Genomic DNA, 21,263 nt, shown 5'->3' with positions numbered 1-21,263 from the left:
TAAAATGCATACTCTGTACTTCTGGATGTCATCCAAGATGACAGAGGTTCAGATCTGAGCCTTCAGGAGATAGTTAGTGACAGCCAAAGCAGGAAGGTAGGAATCCTAGAGGGAAATAATGGACTTTGGGAGAATTCTGATTATGTCTGAAGACAAGATCTCCGGCCACAGATGTCCTACTGGACAAAGGTGCACCATGCAATGAGATACAGACTGGGTGCAAGGAATACATTAGCTGTGACTGTTTTATATTATTTCATGTTAGATGGAGGTCGGTAAGCTGAAGATGGGGCAGGTGAGTAGAATAAGGAGTTCTTGACTAAGAGACAGAAACCATAGGCCACAATTTAGATACAGGAAATGTGACCCTATTAGATTTCTAGTTTTAACTACTCATTCATGGACTTGACTGAATGTGAATTTACTGAAAGCATATTACATTTTAAGGGATATTTCTTTGTCCATGAAATCTGAACTTAACTATGAAAGCCTATGATTACCAAGGCCATCATGAAGTCCCCAAACCTATATGTACATGAAGTAGGATGCAAAAGGGCAATGTTTCCCGAAGTCCATGTTGGATGTGACCACAGAAGATAGCCGAGAAGGAAATGTTTCCAGAGAATAAAACAGGGGCAACCAGGTTGGCTACATAAAGGAATTCTGGCCACTGTACTGGCAGAGTCTTTGTTCTTCCTGACTAGCAGCAGGATCTGATTTATCCTGTGGACAAGTGGCCAATTTTGTTTTTCAATCTCTCCTGCCCTCAATGAAATTTTAATGCAGTGACAGCTCTTTAGCAGGGCACATACAGGTGTGTTGTGGGTGGTTAAATTAACAAGCCCATAGACTGAGAAAGTTCAAAGGAGGAGTGAATTTGAACTAGAAGAATAGATATCACATATATAATCTGTCCTTGGATCTGGCTCCAAAAACCTGACTATTCTTTGAGCTATGTCCTTTTGGAGGGAGTGGGAGGCGAGCAGGTTTTCAGGTGTATATATTATCTTGCATTATGTTCTGCAGGGACATTTTCATGACTGTGTGAACAAGAAGAAGGGTGTGTCTGAATGCTAGCTAGCTAAAATATAGAGGGCAGTCAGGAGACTACATGTTGGTTTGATGGAGAGGGTTTAAACTATAGTTGTAAAGGGCAGATATATTAGCAAGTTCATTGGATTATGAATCAAGAAACTAGGGTTCCGACTGAGTCTGTTACACATAATGTTTGTAGGCATTTGTTGGGGTTGGTCAGTACTATCTGATTTATAGTAACAGAACACCCTAACACTCTATGGTGATAAGTAATAAACTGGTTTCATAGCATCACAGACACAGCTGCTGGCTAATGGTTGCCAGCGAGCAGAGACCTAGCCTTTAGGCATCTGCACTTACCTTGAAAGCCATGGGTATTTCAATGATGTAAAGATCCACATAATCTAGCTGGAGGACATTAAGTGTCTTCTCCAGAGTTGGGCGGACCATCTCTGGGTCATGCTTTGTAGCCCACAGCTGAAAGAATAAAAAGATGATAGTTAACTAACATCTACACTTTTTTTTTTAAAACAACCATGCAGCCCTTTATTCTTATTAAAGCACTCCTATACATTATTCACTCTTTTCATTTTACAAAAATATCTTTATGCTGCAGTGTCATCTGGGTATAGGATGAGTTCATACAACTTTTGACACCTGGAATATACTTTATCCAAACACAGTACCAGAGACTTGAAAATCCACCTGAAGCACAGAGTACCTAGTTCAGGGACAAAGTCTTGCCCTGCTCTCTGCTAACTTCTGAATTGACCTTCATTACTTTTGCTTTTCCTCATTGTGTAGCTAGGGAACATGGATCTCACTAGAGGGTTGGTTTTAGTGCTTTATTTTCATGACACTGTGATAAAAGATGTGCTTTAGTGGAACAAGAAATATGGTTGTGTGAGTGACTTCACCGGATCCTTCACCTTGGGACAGGTGGTGCAGAAGCTGGTGAAACTTTAAGTTATTGCAAACGTTTAGATATCCTTTTTCTGCTCCTTTGTTCTCATTTGGTCCTACTCAGACCCCAGGGAAATTCTGCCAGTTCATACTATGAAATTACTGACTCTCTGGCTAAACTAATAATATCACTAAAATAGTGGTGTGAAGGACCCAGCCTGGGCCTCTCCAATAAAGGTCAATAATTTGACAGCTATCCTGTCAGATGAAAATGGGGAGATGTTGATCAATCCATACAAACTTTCAATGACAAGGCAAACAAATTTTAGGGATCCAATATAAATAACTAAATAAATATTATTAATTTAGTTTTATATAATAAATATATTTTATATAATATGTATTTTATATAATTCAATTAATTATATTAAACACTTTCTAATTTATATATGAGATATATAAATATAAAATAAAATCTAATATAAAGCATAGTGATTATAGTTAACACTACTATATCATATATTTGAAAGGTGCTAAGAGTTCTTAAGTGTCCTCACCTCAAAAAGGAAATGGTAATTATGTGATATGATGGAGGTGTTAGCTAACACAATGGTGTAAATCATTTTGCGAAATACAGAAGTGTATCAGATCAACATGGTATACCCCTTAAGTTTACAAAATGTTATATGTCAATTACACCTCAATGAAGCTGGAAAAAATAAAAGAAACTTAGCTTAACAAAAGAAAGAAATAAAGAAAAAGAAATTACTCAGTCTCTAAAATATTAGATAATGAAAGATTAAGGCTTAGATTGTCAAACTGGAGGGTGTATCCCCTCAGGGTCTAAAAAGCATAGGGCACTGAGGGAGCCTCAGAACCTTGGGATAAGTTTATACATTTTCTTGGAGCATCAAATATGTTCAAAGTGTTTTTTGGGGAAAAAAATGAAATTTCTGTACCCTTTTTGTCACAAGTAAGGGCAAGCAAAATTGGTAAAATTTGATTTTCCTTTATGTTGGACAATAATTTTTTTCTTGCCTTAAATGTATAAAGAAGCAAAAACAATGTAGAAGGAGTAGTGGAAAAATGTGTTTTTGTTATTACTGTGGGCCCATTTGGTATGTTATTGCTGCCATCCCATTGAGCTGAAAACTCTTTCTTATATATGTTATTTTTATTCAACAAACACAAATAGTCCTAGCTCTGTGCCAGGTACTATGTTTAAGTGCTTTGAAAATATTAACTCTTAGCAACTTTATGAAATAGATGACATAATTTGGTTCGATTTTTCCAATATGATAGTTACTGCAATAACATTAACTGTTTACCAGGGGAGATAAGAAAAGTTTTTTGGTTTATTTTTCTCAGTGGTAACTTAAAAACCTAATTTTTACACTGAAACAAAATGAAACAAATAAGAATATATCATGGGGAGGGATGTAAAAGTCTGAAAAAAATTTTGAATAAGACATAAATCTTCAAAAATATTCCTCACTTTGGGCAGGCTTCTTTGGTCTAAGTTCTCAGGATCTGAGTTCAAGAAATTTTTCATCAGAAACATTTGGGAGCACCAGGTTAATCTTTGGTATTTACTCTAAGGAGAGACCGTAATAATAAAATCTTAAGGAATCAAAATTATAAAGCTATGATAAAGTAAAAAGCTTCAGGCTGATATTTTGGGACAGTGGCTATATGTGGCCCCTTGGAATGATGATCTGTAAGTGGCTGGAGACTTGGGGCACCACAAACTCCTAGGGATCTTGGCAAAGAGCCTGAGTAGGGAGCTAGGAGGAGGGGGTGTCTGGGGAGTGGATGAAGTCAGAAGCGGTATCTTGTTCTCTTTTAGAACACTCAGGAGAGTTGTATTACATGTTCTCCAAAGTTGTACAGCTTAATTTCTGCAAAGCTGCTTGGAAATATGCAACCTGTATTTCCACAGGCTTTATCTTGATGCTTTATCTTTCTGATTGCTCTTCAGTGGATAGTGATTTCTAACATTGGAAATTTCAAATGCTCAAAAGTAATGATATAAATGAAATGTCATATATCCATACAATAGAGTATTATTTGGCCATAAAAAAAGAAATGAAATTCTCATACATGCTATAACATGAATGAACCTAGAAAATGCTACACTAAGTGAAAGAAGCTAGATGCAAAAGGCCACGTATCATATGTTTGATTTGTATGAGTTGTCCAAAATAGGAAAACTATAAAGACAGAAAGCAGATCAGTGGTTGCCAGTGACTGCAGGGGGAGAAGGAAAAATGGGGAGTGACTACTGGTGGGTATGGGGCTCTTTTTTGGAGTGATGAAAACATTCTGGAATTAGGTAGTAGTGATGGTTATACAACTTTGTGAGTACATGAAAAGCCATTGATTAAACTGGTGAACTTTGTGGTATGTGAATTGTAGCTCAATAAAAACAAAAACAAAAACAAAAAAAACCCGAATAGGCATAGGAAAAAAAAAAAATAAAAGAAGGCTGCCCTTTTAAAGAAAGCTTTGGCAAATGCTTATGTAATATGAACCACCACCAACCCCCCCCACCCCCGCCTCGACTCCCCAGTTCTTCTGCTTTGTAGATCTGGCTCTTACCATATTGTCTTAATTCAATGCCCATGTATGAAGAAGGAGTTTTGCCCTAACCTTCAACAAGTTAATTAATCAGTCCCTGAATTCTAGGCACAAATGAGGAATTTGGGAGTTGAGAACTCACTATTCTTGGTGAGCCCAACATTCTTTTACAGAGAAAAGTGATACAAGACCCATTATTAATATAAAGAATTGGAGGATGAAGGGAAGATCTTACCTTTCCACAGTAGAAAATATCCTCTCTCCGCACCTTTCCTTCTTTTATCTTCTCCCTGATGGCCTCGCCCACTTCGTGCTCATTCTGGTAGATGTAGGCCCCATCAATGTGCCGGTACCCTACATCAATGGCAGTCTTCACTGACTTTGCACAGGTCCCCTTAGGGGTCTGAAAAAGCAAGGTGGGGAAGAAGAGAAAAGGACCTTTCCTTTAATCATTCTTCATCAGGATGCTCTGCACATAGACAATGTTTTACAACAAAGGACAAATTCCCAATTACATGTTGTGATTGGAAGATGGTGTCTGGAGGTTGAGGACACTGACCTCACAGGGAATTTCCTTCCCACCTTCAGTGGAGGACTCCTCCCATACCAAGTCTGCCCTAGCTTTGTGGCCTCAGAAATGAAACTTGATCAGTTTTACCACTGACAAGAGATTTCATGACATCTATGTTATAGGAAGGCACAAGTTCATTGAAGTTCATTGAAGTTCATTATCCAAAATCAAAGTTTTGGATAAACAGAGATACATCCACAGGATGGAATATCATTCAGTAGTAAAAAGAAATGAAGTACTGCTATAGCCACATGGGTGAATATAAGGAAAATTATACTAAGTAAAAGAAGCCAGATGAAAAATAAAAACATTATGATTCCATTTATATAAAATGCCAGAAAATGGAAACTACTGTATAGTGCAGATGTGGATCAATGATTACCTGGGGTGGGGGACGGGGGTACAGGCATGGGTGGCAGGGAAGGATTATAAAAGAACACAAGGAAACTTTTACAGTGATGGATATGTTCACCATCTTGATTATAGTGATGGCTTTATGGGTGTACATATGAGTCAAACTCATCAAAATGAATACTTTAAATAAGTACAGTTTACTGTATATCAATTATTCCTCAATTAACTGAGAAAGAAGAGTGTTGGGGGGCATGTTAGATTTTCAAGATATATTTTTATTAAATTTGGTAGCCAAATGTTTGTTCATTTTATTAACCTGCATGAAACATATGAATATACTCTCTCCCGGTCATTGATAGAACCAAAAAAACCTGAAAAACTCTTGACACTGGAAGTGTAAGTTATCCATGTTTCAGATTGCATATAAATCACTGTTCTTTAGTTATGATGACATAACTAAATATGACAACATGTTTTAAATAAACATGAATGTGTCTCATTTTACTTACATTTTTTTCTTAAGGAAAAATGGAAGCCTTGGTGAATATTTCCAACAAGACAAGCATCTAGGCTTGCCAAATAAAATGTTTAAATCATCTTTTAGGTTGTGTGAAGGAAGAGAGGGTTAATCTTATTTGTAGATTTTAATTGATCTCTTATTCAGATGGTGATCATTCTGATCTTGTTCACAAATGTTGAGAACTACTTGTGCTTGCTTCTCTATCTTCAGTGTTCTAACCAAATGCTTGACAAATCTCAACAGACCTGTGAATTCTGGCCCACAGAAGTTGATTTATTGATATTGAGTGAGATAAGAAATCTCTTACATTTCTAGTGACTTTATAGTCCTGGGCTGGAAATAAAAAGCACTGGAAGCATAAATTATATTTTCTTTCCCTACTTCAGTTGAAAGTCATCACTATTAGGAAAATAAGAGGATATGAAAAATGAACAAATTGGCTACACAGATGGTATTAGAAAATAAGATTCATAGTCACAAATATCAAATAGCTAGGAAAAGAGACACATTTCAGGAATGTCAGAAATACCTCTTCAGTTTTTTTAATTGACAGCATGATTAATAGAGCTTGAATAGAAATTGAGGCCAAAAAGCTCTGCAAAACACCCTGTAAAATGAGATGTTAAGGACGATAGCAAGTGTGACAACAAAAGTATACTGGAAGAGGAGGCTTGGGGTAGAATCCAGAAATTTAAGGGAAAAGATAAAAATATACTTCCATTATCAGTATATACATAGTATTAATTAAAAGAACAAGACTTCATGTGGAATGGTAAATACAATCTCAGAAATAGCACTGAAATTTTTGTGGCTGAAATTGGTAAATGTAAGTATAGAACATGAATAGATTTAATACAAGGGGGAAACCCCCCAAAACAATGCATATTAAAATATATGCTTATATTTTCAAAGATCAACCCAAGACAAGAGGCATAGGGGAGAGCATTTAGGATAAAGAAGATGAGAAAGACAAAGATTAAGTTAGGAGCATGGTATTAACCATTAGTCTGAAGTAACGTACGAATGATGCTTTATTTCATAAAGACATGGCACAGAAGCAAGTTATAGTAGTAAGAGTCTTCTATTATTCGGCTACCATGAAAGAGCCTTTTCTAAAAGCTGAATATCTGGTACAGTCTTTGCTTGCTAAAAATATTTTCCTTCAGATGGCAGAAGCAGCAATGAGGTGAATTACTATTTTGGACTTAATTCTAATCAATATGGAGGAAGGAGTTGGAAATATGGATGTGAGAAAAATGCTTCTTTATAATTCTTAAATGTAGCGTAAGAGAACTGTATGTGCATTCTGATAGATTCTTTAAGAAAATTCACTGTAAGGAAAATTCAGAAAGATCAAATAGAATACCATATTCGGAGACTTAAATAAAGATATGATAGTAGAATCTTAAATGCAAAATTTTGACCCACCATTAAGGATGATATCAGTGAAATAAAGAATTCTGTTTCCTAAAATGGTCAACAGCACCCTTCCTCCACTTAAAAAAGGGGAGAGGATGCACTGCCATCTTCCAGGCTGTAACGCATACCCTAGTCAACATCCATTAGACGGTGTTGTGTCCCCAGTAAGTATACACAAGTCTGAAAACACAGTAGAAGTGGTTCAGCTTAGCATTACTCCCTTTTACTCACTTAGAAAATGAATACTTCTCACCTGTGGATTTAAGGCTCTGTGGATCGTAGTTTCTAGTCTTAGTTCCCAGGGGGAACCCAGGCCCCTTATTTTAGGAGTTCAGTATGTGCGGAAAGGTGTTGCCATTCTGGCCGGCAGGGGTAAATAACTATATCCCAGGAAGAGATAAGCCTCCTTCACTGTTCCATGATAAGCCAGGGAGGAAAACACTGGGCACTTAGGCCATCCAATGATATACCTCTTCCCACTTTTGAAAGTTAATTGATAAAAGCAGCAGCCATGATCTGAGAAGGAGAACTGGACCAGGGACTCAGACAACTTGAGAGATAAGGATTTAGGTTGTGATATTTCATAAGCCACCTAGATCAGAAGAGATGTTGGTTAAGGAGGAGAGAAATCTAGAATGGGTAGGCCCGGTGGGAGAGAAGTTGCAAATTGAAGGCAGCTTTAGTCACAGGAGCTACTTCATCCTGCTAACCTACCTCTTTAAAAACTTTTCCAGGAGACAGACCCAACAAAATTCTGGAAGAGCTTTTCCCAGGGGTGAACTCAGCTTACAAAGCCAGTAGGTTCAGTTGGCACCAGGGGTAAAACGTAGTGGCTGTCGCGGTGTACCACAGGATAGAGGCGCTCATTTGCTCAGCGGCCAGCAGGGTTGGCTGCTGGTTACTCACATCTGATCCCCTCTATGAATGATATTGGACACAACAGCCAGGCTCTCTCACCTCAACTTAGCACAACCCTATAGCACCATTCCAGAGCTCCCTGTGGGACTAATGAGCAAATGGATCACAGTGCAATTCTTTACACCAAACAGACTGACTTTTCTTACTCCCCTGCAGGTCTGATTCCTGAGACTACTCCCCACTAAGCCTCCTGCATGCAAGTCTCCTTCTTAGAGGCTGTTCTCCAGAGTAGCCAACCCAAGACATCAGGGTAAAGAAGGATTTCTTAAGCTACAGAGAGTATTAATGATACATTAAGAGTGATAAATGTGACCCCATTAAAGCCAAGAAACTCATCATTAAAAGTGTAAAAAGACAAATAGAAAGAGGTATTTTCACATAGGTATAACTGACAAAGGACTGATACCAGATCGCTTACAAATCCACAATCAATAAGAGAAGTCCAATAAAGAAAAATGCACAGAAGGCACACTTTGCAAAAGATACCAAAATGTTTAATAAAAATATGAAAAATTGGTCAGTTTCATCTAGAGTAAAGGAGATGAAAATTAAACCACAATAAGAGACCATTCCACGCTTGCTAGAACTGCATAAATTAAAATGACACCAAATGTTGGTGAGCATGTGGAGCAGGGGTACTCTCATACATTGCTGGAAAAAGTGTAAATTATATGAATAGCTTGGAAATTATTTATATTGACATCATCTCCTAAAATTGAAAATACTGTACTTGATGGGATGGCAGTCCCACTCCTAGGTGTACATCTTAGTGAAACTCATGCATGTGTACAATAAGACCTGTGTAGGAATCTGCAGCACTAGAGTCTGCAAAGCCCTAAACTGGCAGCAATTCAAATGCCCATCAACAGTAAAATGGGGGTGCCTGGGTGGCTCAGTGGGTTAAAGCCTCTGCCTTCAGCTCAGGTCATGGTCTCAGGGTCCTAGGATCGAGCCCCATATCAGGCTCTCTGCTCAGCAGGGAGCCTGCTTCCTCCTCTCTCTCTGCCTGCCTCTCTGCCGACTTATGATCTCTGTCAAATAAATAAATAAAATCTTTTTAAAAAAAACAGTAAAATGGATGCTGACATATTTTTATAATTAAGCAATTACAGAGTAATAAAAATGGTCAAAGACCATGATTTTTTTTAAGATTTTATTTATTTATTTGGGAAAGAGAGAGGGTGAAAGAGGGGAGAAGGTCAGAGAGAAGCAGACTCCCCACGGAGCTGGGAGCCTGATGTGGGACTCGATCCCAGAACTCTGGGATCATGACCTGAACCAAAGGCAGTGGCTTAACCAACTGAGCCACCCAGGTGCCCCAAAACCACAGTTAATAACATGGGTGAATTTTACATTATATTTAGAAAAAGAAGCAGAAAAAAAGTACGCCCAGTGTTTCTATTCATATAAAGTTCAAAAATTGTATAGAAATGTTACAGTTGTGTAACTGTTAGAAAAAAGCAAGAAAATTATCACCATAAAAATTAGAAGAGCAATCCTGTCGTGAGGGAGGAAGGCTTTCAGGTTGAAAAAGACACACCCAGAGTTTCTGGGGTTTGGTTCCACTCTCATTTTGGATCTTATAGCAAAGAAATATTAGCTATCTAAGTATTTGTCCCTCCTTAAGTCCATTGTCTTTCAAAATGTTAACTGTTAAAAAAAGAAAAGGAGGTAGATCAAAAATAAGAGGATAAGTGACTCAGTAAGTTTCAAAGCTTTAGATTTGAAGAACTTTGGTCTAAAACCTCATTTTTGGCCTTGGGTCTCCCATCTGTTCTCAGCCTAGATCCGAGTGGTCGCCAGCTTTGGAGAGCTTCTCCCAGGGGTGTGTGGCCTTCAGCCAAGTTACTTCCTTCCAAGGCTCCAGCCAAATTAGTTTCCTCACAGCTACCAACCATGTTCAAGTCTTTGTTATTTTTTGCCTGATTTATTATGGAGGCCTTCTCACCTGATCTCTATGTGTTCTGTCTCTTCTCATTTTAATTCACTGTAACTTGGGCAGGTTAATATTTTTGAAAAATAAACCTATGTTTTACACCCTGTTATGTTTTTGTTACCCCCAATGGCTCCCCTCCCCATACCATTTTTTTTTTTTGCAGCTTGGTGTACAGCACTAATTAACTCTGGAGAGGAATGGTATATATGTATATATAATGGTGTGTGTGTGTGTGTGTGTATGTATACATACACACCATATTCCATATATATCTATAGATAGATAAGATAGATAGAAGGAAGGCAATATATACATATATAAACAAAATGCAGAGGTCATTTCTTGGTGTTTGATTTTTTAAAGCCAAGGCTTCTGTGTCAGGTGTGTGAGGGTGAGGAGATCACATATACTGGAAAGAACTCAGAACATGACGAAAAAATTAAAAAAAAAAAAAACCCTCAGAACATACACTATATTAAAAGTAAAAATAAACACCAACTGAATTCTTGACCCTCAGAATATTAGCCCACAGAGCATTTTACAAAACTCTAAATGAGCTGCCATTACTTAAAATTAATAACTATAAGATTTCCCGAAAACTGTTAGAAAATCAGGCCACACTGGACCCTTGCTTATGCATACAATCAGCTGTAGTGGAGAAAGTCGCTATCCTTGGACGGGTCGGTGGACCTCTGGTTCTGCTTAATCTTGCTCTCATGCCTGCTATTAGAATGGAAAAGCAGGACAAAACAGAGAAATAGACTTAGCTCCCCAGGACACTTGATCGAACTTCCTGCCTGGTTCCTGGTCTTTTTAGGTAGAGGCTATAGAACCACCATCAGAAGACAAAGATTTTTTGCCTTGGCATCATCCAACTTCAGCAAGAATCCTGATAAGTCTGTTTTGGAACAACCCCCACCTTCCATATCTGATCCCCCTTCCTGTCTAGTCAGGTTCTTCATCTACCACCACCAGCCCAGGTGATGTCTAGTTGGCTCACAAGAATCCCCCCTTATCCCTGATGTTTTCTCTCAGTAATTTTCCATCCACTGACCTTGGCTATAAATTCCGACTTGCCCATACTGTATTCAGAGTAGAAGCTCAGCCTTTCTATACCCCCTCGTGCAAAATCCCATCACAGAGGTTCCTAGACCTATCATGACAGCACGTGCCTGTGAATAAAGTTCTCCTTTTCAAGCTATAACAAGTGTCATTGCATTATTCTTTTCCTTTAACATGGGGTTCCCAGTGTATAATAAATATGCCTGGTATGAGAACAAAGCGAAACGAGGTTCTTTGGGTTGAGAAGAGGAGGAGGATTCGATGGGCATTGAGGAGAAAGCATGGGATATTTAAAGGATGGCAAAATCCTGAGAACAGTCCTAAGCCTGTGCCTCCCATCCCCTTCCAGCTCAGGGTCAGAATGTATTGATGTTTAAAGCTCCCCCTTGGTACTCATGAAAGGTTTGGACTTCACCTCTCCTTTGCCCCAGATACAAAGCCTTCGGCTCACTCTCCAGACTGTGAAAACTGCTTGCAGCTACAGAAATCTCAATGTGGACCACTCAGGAAGGAATACCGGATCATTTACGACCCCCAATCCACTTCCTAGAACTTGATCTACCTTGTAACTGATTCTCTCATTGCTAACTTTAACTTTGAACCAGTTTTATCTCTCTTAAAGCAGTACAGCTTTTCCTTATATTTTAGTCCTATGTGTCTCTTTCTCTGTAAAAATATTTACCAGTGGTCCTGGACTTGTGTCCTTTGCACATCTGGTAACATTCTTGAGTATTACTTGAAGTTTTTGATAAATATGGGCTATTAACTCCATGGGCTGATGTTCATAAAAACACAGTTAATTTCTATCAAAACTGAAAAAAGGAGTAAGATCCAAAGGAATAAGACACTGTCACCTGGCAGACCTTTTCAGAGGGAGCTGTAGGGAAATCTGTTGGGAAGCTGTTATAAACTATTGCATTCCTGGATGAAAATGTTCTGGGAAGCTTTCAAAAGGAAAAGAGTCACCTGGATAATTTGCACGGTTTTAGTTTTCATTAGCCATCACCAGGTGGCGTAATGCACAGAGTGATTGGTGACACTAAGTGCTGGTTCCATCTTAAATTCTCTGAGCCGACGGGCGTGAAACACCTTTATAAGAAATTTGGGCATATTCAGAGAAAGAAAAATCTTTTTGAAAGCCAGGAGAAGCTGGGCTGGGGCCCCTCACACAGCTTCATGGTACTGTTCCTCCAAGTTGCTTTTCCAGTTCCTGTCCCTACACGCTCTGGTGGAATCTGACCAGGGCAGAGGTCAGACGAGACATTGTTAGCCTTTCTGACTTTGGCCTTTCATGTGGGCTCTCACCCTTTCTGAAGTAATCCCTTGAATTCTGAATTCTGAAGTAATTGAATTCTGAAGTAAATCTGAACTGAATTCTGAAGTAATCCCCTGAAGATGTGACTGGATCTTTCCCCAGCACTCTCCTGCTGTCTAACTTCTCTGGAAGAAGCGAACAGGATCCCAGGACAGATACTGACTGACACGAGCCCAAACACAAAACACAAATGAATTTCAGGTAAAGAGTTACCTCAGCTTGGCATTTGCCTTCTACGCTTTGTTGTGGAATGAGGGTTTAAAAAGACTCTCAGGCATGCCAAGTAGAGAAAACTAAATTTTGGCGTCAGATTTTGCCTTTAGGACTAAGACTGATTCTGAAGTTAAATCAAATTGAGTACTTTTATTTCAGGGTGGCTGACTTGGGCACGGATAGTTCTAGCCTCTTCCTCATTGGTCCTGGGAAGATGATAAAGAAGTTAGCACTTGCATAGGTTGGAATAGAAAGCCATGAATCTGCTTTATGTGAGATAATCCATTCTTCCCACCCCTCATCTCCCTCTGCAGCCCAACAAACCTTCCAGATAAATGTGGTATATTTTTCGTTACATCAGAGTTTCTGATTTTGTGAGACCATTAACTCCATTCATTATTTTACAGTTGGTAATATTTCTGATCACAAATGTAGTTGGTGTGTGCGTGACCTCCATTTCTCATAGTATTCTTCTTACATCATATTGTCTAACTGGTGTATGTCTTATCTTCTGAAGTGAATTATAACTCTTGGGGAAATAACATGTGATTCTGAATGTCTCTAACCTATAGCATTGAATATTACTAGACACCCAGAAAGTACTTCATAGTACTTATTGTTAGGCACAACACTTTGAGACCAAGTGAGTTTCAGAATACACACACACACACACACACACACACTCTACATACTTTCAGGATGTATATTCCTATGTACTTTCATAAACAGAAATACACAGAAAGTTATAGAAATTTGCAGTTTCATTGACATTAGATATATTCTTAACAGACAATAGAGGAGAGGGATTAGAACACTGGATCTGGATGGCTCATTCAGTTGAGCGTCTGCGTTCAGCTCAGGTCATGATGCCAGCGTCCAGGGATAGAGCCCTGCTTGGGACTTCCTGCTCCTCTGCAAGTCTGCTTTTCCCTCTCCCTCTGCCTGCCACATCCCTTGCTTGTGCATTCGCTCTCTGTCAAGTCAATCAATCAATCAATCAATCTTTAAAAAAAAAAAAAAGAATATCGGGTCTGGACCCAAAGTACATCTGTTCAAATCCAAACTCTGTTCCCTAGCACTGTAAGTTTGGAGCAATTTTCTCTCTATATACTTCAGCTTTATCATCTGTAAATGGGGTCACATGGTGTATATTTCGTAATGTCTTGAGGATTACATTAGAAAATACATGTAAAGTGAAGCCCTCAAAGGAGTTCCTGGTGCATGTTAAGTGTCCTCAAAATGTTAGCTATTACTGTCATGTCTGTTTATATCTTCCTAGCGTCACATGCTCACAAACATAGAGATCCCCTTTTATATACTAATTAATTGGAAAGCATCAGCTGAATACCCATTACTTATTAAATACTACCTTAGAAATACAGAACTGAAATCTCTTTTATAACGGATTTCACAGTCTTGTGGGGCAGATTGTAGAGAAACAAAGATTACAATCCAGTGTGATAAGATCTACAGAAGAGTCAAGTAAAAGAGTCCATGTGAACATACAAGAGGGACAAGTTGTGGTGGCTGGAGGGTTGGGATTCTAAGGAGTGGTGTCCTTGAGCTGAGTCTTGAAGGTTTAGTAGAAGTTGGCTAAGTGAAAAGCCAAGAGAAAGGGTGTTCCAGGTAGAAGGCAGTATGTTCATAAGCATGGAGACAGGAGAGTTGTTCCAGGAACTCAGCCAGGTGTGTTTTACACCCAGAGGGAAAGGTGGAAAAGTGGTGGTGGATTATGCTGGACGGATGGATCTTGTCTGAACCTTGAAAGCTCAGTGTGCAAGGTAAGGAATGTGGTCTCTACCCTGTAATTGAAAGAGAGCCACTGAAATAATTCAGCACAGAAGTGGCATGATCAGATTTGGGTCTGAGAAAGATCCTGAGAGCCCCAGTTTGGATCATTAACTGGAGGGGAGAAAATCGGGAGAATAACTTACTGATAAATTAAGAACCTAAACAAAGGCAGTGACAAAGGAGTTAGAGAGAATGGTATGAATTGAAAACATATTTCTGAGATAAATTGAATAGCAATCATTTGGATAGAATGTGGACAAGGAGAAACATGCGGAAGAGGGCAGAATGTAGGAATATGGTCAGGCTTCTGGCTTGGGGGGCTCAGAGTGATAATGTTATTTTCTAGGAGAAGAATTATTTCAGGGGCTGGGGGAAGGAGAGATGGATAGTGTAATTCTGTCATTTTGAGTTAGAGATGTCTGAGGAAGACAGAGTACATACTTGACTGTCCAACAGAATTATCCAAAGAGCTTGTTAAATACAGTCTCTATCCCTTAAGATCCAGATTCAGTAAAACAGAGGTGAAGCCTGAGGATCTGTATTTTTTTTTTTAATCCCCAAGGGATTCTGATGTAGCCGGTCCACGGTTGTATGGGGACATATAACCAAAAAAAACAAAAAATAGGTGTCTCTGCATGGATGTGGTCGGAGCCAAGGTTGTGAATGAGATCATAGACAGATAATGGGCAAAGTAAGAAGAGGAAGGGGCCAATGATTTAGATCCTTGTAATTGTTCCAATAGTGGTTTTCCTTTGCATTATCAAAAACAAGGGGACTGGGCAATTGCAGTGGAATGTGGGATTGTGATATGAGAGTTCGTTAACTAACTGGTTACTCTAGGCTTATTTTTCTTTTTCTGTCTTCCATTCTCTATGCTGCCCCAGAATTATCTTTCAAAAGTACTGATCTCATGATGCTTTTCCTTTCTTTCCAAACCTCACATAATTCCTCCTTTTATACAGAGTGAAGTTCCAGCTCATTGGCATGGCCTTCAAGGTCCTTTATGATCTAGTCTCAACCTGCATTTCCAGAGCCAGCTGCCGTTGCCTCCACCACTAATTCCTTGTGCCAGCCACTGCGGGCTTGGCCTTTGCTGGACATATCATTTATCGTTGTGCCTCTGTAATTCTCCTTTGCCCCAAACGCCCTGCCTCAGCTCTCTTTTTCTGCCTTCTAACTCGTGGTTAGCTTTCTGGAGGCCATTCCTATGTGATCACACAAATCTGATCTAATGCCACAAATCTGGTAGCACTTCTACACATACGATGGTTCATTCTGGTAATCAGCATTAAATTTGAGTTGCAATGAGGAAAGCAGAAAGATATTTTTCTTACAAGTAGAAACTGTGTTTAAACGGCAACCCACTCATTCCTGAAGGTCAAATTTAACAATTCAGTGTTCTCAGAGAAATAGTCTGTAGTTCTAGGATAGCATTTATTCTTATCTTCATCATTCTATAATTAGCTATTCAAGAATCTGCTTCCCCTATTTGATTTCTAATACCTGGGTAGCACAGACACTGCTCCCTTCATATCTGAAGCTTCTATAGCCTAGTGCTTCATACCTGGAGGTTTTTATTAAGTATTTGTTAGATTGAACTGGAAATTCTCAAATAAAAGTTTTAAAAACCCCACAAGTGGTAAACTCAGAAACTTCATGTGCCTCAGTTCATTCTAATAATCCGTATTCAGCTAAATTTCATCAAAGGAAGAAGGAAGGTCCCATCTTCTAAGCTTAAAGATAATTTTAAATTATAAACTGATAGAGTTTTAACCTCTGGCTCAGTACTCCTAATGCCAAATAGTACTCTGGAGATAACTTTCACTATAAAAAGTCAATCAATGAGATCCACTCAAAATGAGTTAAAGATTATGTTCTAGGAGAGTTTCAAAACATTAAAATAAGAGAGAGAGAGAAATTTACCAGTTTAGGTTCTGAGTATGTCCCAAGACCAATGACCGGAATGCTGTTTCCATCACTTAGAGGAATGCGGTGATTTACAGCGCTGAGGTACATCCTGGAGAGATTCTGGGTTTCAAATTTTAGCACTGATTCTGGATGCCTTTAGAGGAGTCTCTTTGAAAAGATCTTCTAGGGCCCTATTAATCTAAGAAAGAAGAGCCAGAGGGAGGAGCAGTGGGAGGGAAGAGAGATTAGCAGATGTATTTCTCAACCTGTTTTTTTTTCCAGGTTGTTGTGAAAAGCCAGAGCTTGTCCTTTGAACTTTATCAGAAGCATGTAAATAACATAATCCATTGCTAGCGGATGCTTACTTCTCTATAAAGAGGGAAACCCCCAAAAGAAACAAATCTAGCTGGCTTCTACCAGTCAGGATGCTTTCATTGGCAAGTAACTGGCTGATCTCAAATTCTCTTAAATTATAAAGGACATTTATTGGTTCATGTTTCTGAAAGCTTCAACATTAGGGCTGGCTTCAGGTGAGACTACAGCAGTTTCCCAGGACGTAGCCTGGAGATTCTGAAGCAGCAGAACTAAAAAGGGGTCTGGGATTTTATTACCTACTTTAGTTTGGGAAAAGCTGGGCTGGAGAAATAAGTGAGGTGGCCTGGAACCAGTTTCGTAACCTTTCAGTCCATGTCTCTGCCTCCTTGCTCTCTCAGCAGACTCACCCCTTACTGTTAAAGAGTGGTGACCGGTCCTTGGAGTGACATGGTTCCAGATACAACCTACACAAAAAAGAGATTGTAACTTTCCCCATTGCTCACACAGCACCCTAGCCATGATCTTTTGGTCTCTACTGCTTTTCTTCCTTCATGTATGCCTCTCTAAGCCGATCATGATGGTCAAAGCGGACATAAAAGATTGATCACCTGTAGACAACTAGAAGCCATTTCTAAATTTAGAGTTGGGGTTAATGTCCTCTGGGTAGAATCTGGAGATTGTTAAGGAAAAGGAAAGAAGTAGTAGGTAGAGAAACAACAGCTTATTAGAGTCTTCCTCCAAAGGATTGTTTTGTGCATAAAATGTGAGCTTTGGACCCAGTGACCTCAAAGACAACTGTGTTCAGGGTGGTGAAAGTATGCTGAAATTTCCCTAGAATTTACTTGTCCTCTCCCTGGGAACTGCCATTCTTGTTTATATACACATCAGCAGCCAGTGGATATGATGATTTAAATAAGGTTGGGGCAGCGTGAAACAGGGGCAGTAGTGGTCTTCAACATTGTTTATAAATTGATCCAACAAATACTTATTGTACATCTTTGTGTGCTTAGATGCTGGCTAGTATATGTTTCTCTATTTTTATTAGTATTCACTCTTTTGGCGTTTATCTCAATGAATTTCTTGGATATTTAGATTCATGATTTTCATTTAATTTGGGAAGTTTGGAGGCATTATTTCTTCAAACGTTCTTTTAGTTTCTTCCTGTCCTCTCCATCCGGGACTCCCATTATATATTTGTTGGTATACTTGATGGTGTCTCATAGGTGTCTTAAGTTTGGTTTAGTTATTTTTTCATTCTTTTCTCTTTTTCCTTCTTAAACTGGAAGCCAGAGCTTGTCCTTTGAACTTTATCAGAGGCATGTAAATAACATAATCCATTGAGAGATCTCAGTGGATCTATCTTCAAGTTCTCTAATTCTTCTACGGTCTCAAATCTACAGTTGAAATTCTCCAGTTAGTTTGGTTCATTTTTATAATTTCTATCTCTTTACTGATGTTCTGTATCTGGTGGGATGGGGTTTTCCTGGTTCCTTTGGTTCTTTCCCTGTGACTTCCTTTAGCTCTTTGAGCATATTTGAGAGAGTTGATTTCACATCTTTGTCTAGTAAGTCCAATGCCCCAACATCCTGGACACTTATAATTTCCTTTTTTTCCCCTGTGAAATAGCCATATTTTCTTGTTTCTTTGCTTGCTCTATAGTTTTTTGGTTGAAAACTGGAGATTTTGAATATTATAGTGTGACAGTTCTGGAAACCAAATATTTCCTCCTCCTCAGGGTTTATTGCTACTGCTTGTTTGTGGGTTGTTATTGGTTGCTATTTTTACCATTTCTTTAAACTATTTGTTATGTGAAAGCGGTGTTCAGTGAACTTAGCAGTCATGGTCACTTGGTGTTTTGACGGTTTCCTTCAACACTTGGAGCAAAAAAGAAAAAAAAAATTCTCTTAGTCTTTGCACATTGGCCTCTTCGGGGCATGAGTTCAATGCTTACCCCCACTGCTTACAATGCTGCCTTAGTCTTTGCTCCCAGCGTGCATGGAGCCTGAAGGCCAGTCAGAGATAAATATATTTATTAGATAAAAAAAGCTGAGGGTCTTCTCAGGCCTTTTTGACCACGTGCCTAGCTCTGACATTTTGTGTGGCCTTCTTGATTAAAGTGACTCCACCCCCCACCATCACGTATCTCTTTTCCCAAGCTTTTCAGTCTATTGATTGTCCCAACTAACCCCAGGCTGCCAGAGCCAAAATGTCTTTCTTTTTCTTTAAGTTTGTTTATTTAAGTAATCTCTACACCCAATGTGGGGCTCTAACTCATGACCCCAAGATCAAGATCTATATGCTCCACTGACTGAGCCAGCCAGGTGCCCCTAAAATTTCTGTCTTTAAATGCATACCACAAAAGCCTCCTGGGCGGCTACCTTTGTCCTAGGAATGTTTCAAGTTAGGCAAAATAAAAGCAAACCCTTGCACGTTCCTTCACGGAGCCACCAGACAAGCTGGGACCCACAATGACAATTCTTTGCGAATAACATCTCCATTGTTTCCTGTGGCAGTAGCAACCTGTACTAGGAGTGTGGGCTTAGTCCTCATGGCTGCCATGGATCAGGGTTGTGGGGGATGGTCGGCAGGCCATGTGAGGTCAAGAGAGGCCAGCACTCTCTCTTACTGAAAAGCAGCAGCTTCTTTCTTCACTAAGCATACCCCTGATTGTTTTAAGTTGGTTTTTTTTTTTTTTAAGATTTTGTTTATTTATTTGACAGACAGAGATCACAAGTAGGCAGAGAAGCAGGCAGAGAGAGAGGAGGAAGCAGGCTCCCTGCTGAGCAGAGAGCCCAATGCGCCCCTGTTTTAAGTTCTTGACTAGACTCCAAAGTTCTGCAAAAAATGAGGCTGACACTTTTGCCTGCTCATTAGTTGTTTTTTGTTTTTTTAATTTGCAATTTTTTATTTTATATTTTTTAAAAATTAAATTTTATTTTTTCAGTGTTCCAAGATTCATTGTTTATGCACCACACCTAGTGCTCCACACAATACATGCTCTCCTTAATACTCACCACCAGGCTCACCCAACTCCCCACCTCCCTCCCTTCCAAAACCCTCAGTTTGTTTTTCAGAGTCCGCAGTCTCTCATGGTTCATCTCCCCCTCCGATTTCCCCCAATTCACTTTTCCTTTCCTTCTCCTGATGTCTTCCATGTTATTCCTTATGCTCCACAAGTAAGCGAAACCATAGGATAGTTGACTTTCTCTGCTTGGCTTATTTTACTCAGCATAATCTCCTCTAGTCCCATCCATGTTGATACAAAAGTTGGTTATTCATCCTTTCTGATGGAGGCGTAATATTCCATTGTATATACGAACCATATCCTCTTTATCCATTCATTTGTTGAAGGGTATCTTGACTCTTTCCACAGTCTGGCGATTGTGGTCATTGCTGCAATGAACATTGGGGTACAGGTGGCCCTTCTTTTCACTACATCAGTGTCCTTGGGGTAAATACCCAGTAGTGCAATTGCAGAGTTATAGGGTAGCTCTATTTTTAATTTCTTAAGGAATCGCCACACTCTTTTCCAAAGTGGCTGCACCAATTTGCATTCCCACTAACAGTGTAAGAGTGTTCCCCTTTCTTCACATCCTCTCCAACACTCGTTTACTGTCTTGTTAATTTTTTCATGTGTCTGTTAGCCATTTGTGTGACTTTTTTAGAGAAGTGCCTGTTCATGTCTTTTATCCGTTTTTTGACGTGATTATCTGTTTTTTGGGTGTAGAGTTTGAGGAGTTCTTTATAGATTTTGGATATCAGCCTTTTGTCTGTAGTGTCATTTGCGAGTATCTTTTCCCATTCCATGGGTTGACTCTTTGTTTTGTTGACTGTTTGCTTGCAGAAGATTTTGATCTTGATGAAATCCCAAAAGTTCATTTTTGTTTTTGTTTCCTTTGCCTTTGGAGACATGTCCTGAAAGAAGTTGCTGTGGCTGATGTCGAAGAGGTTACTGCCTATGTTCTCCTCTAGGATTTTGATAGATTCCCACCGCACGTTTGAGTTCTTTTATCCATTTTGAGTTTATCTTTGTGTATGGTGCAAGAGAATGGTTGAGTTTCATTCTTCTATACATAGCTGCCCAATTTTCCCAGCACCATTTATTGAAGAGACTGTCTTTTTTCCACTGGGTATTTTTCCCTGCTTTGTCAAAGATTATTTGACCATAGAGTTGCTGGTCTATATCTGAACTCACTATTCTGTTCCACTGGTCTATGTGTTTGTTTTTATGCCAGTACCATTCTGTCTTGGTGATCACAGCTTTGTAGTAAAGTTTGAAATCAGGCAAGGTGATGCCCCCAGCTTTGTTTTTCTTTTTCAACATTTCCTTAGCAACTTGGGGTCTTTTCTGGTTCCATATAAATTTTAGGATTATTTGTTCTAGCACTTTGAAAATGCTGGTGGAATTTTGATCAGGATGGCATTG

General features: G+C 39.1%; 1 protein-coding gene across 2 annotated transcripts in view; it reads right to left on the bottom strand.

The window, feature by feature from the left end:
* Positions 1–16,630, bottom strand: part of AKR1D1 (aldo-keto reductase family 1 member D1) — a 42,502-nt gene extending 25,872 nt beyond the window's left edge. For both annotated transcript variants that reach the window (XM_044244603.1, XM_044244604.1), the window contains exons 1-3: positions 16,538–16,630; positions 4,751–4,918; positions 1,396–1,512 (exon numbers count right to left, since the gene is read on the bottom strand). In XM_044244603.1, the coding sequence (XP_044100538.1) occupies positions 1,396–1,512; positions 4,751–4,918; positions 16,538–16,630 (378 nt within the window). The remainder of the gene's footprint in view (positions 1–1,395; positions 1,513–4,750; positions 4,919–16,537) is intronic.
* Positions 16,631–21,263: the final 4,633 nt, after the last annotated feature.

This window comes from Neovison vison, chromosome 4, assembly GCF_020171115.1.
Source record: "Neovison vison isolate M4711 chromosome 4, ASM_NN_V1, whole genome shotgun sequence".
Classification (NCBI taxonomy): Eukaryota; Metazoa; Chordata; class Mammalia; order Carnivora; family Mustelidae; genus Neogale; species Neogale vison.
Note: the sequence above shows the minus strand (reverse complement) of the source record. Positions and strands in the feature narration are given on the sequence as shown.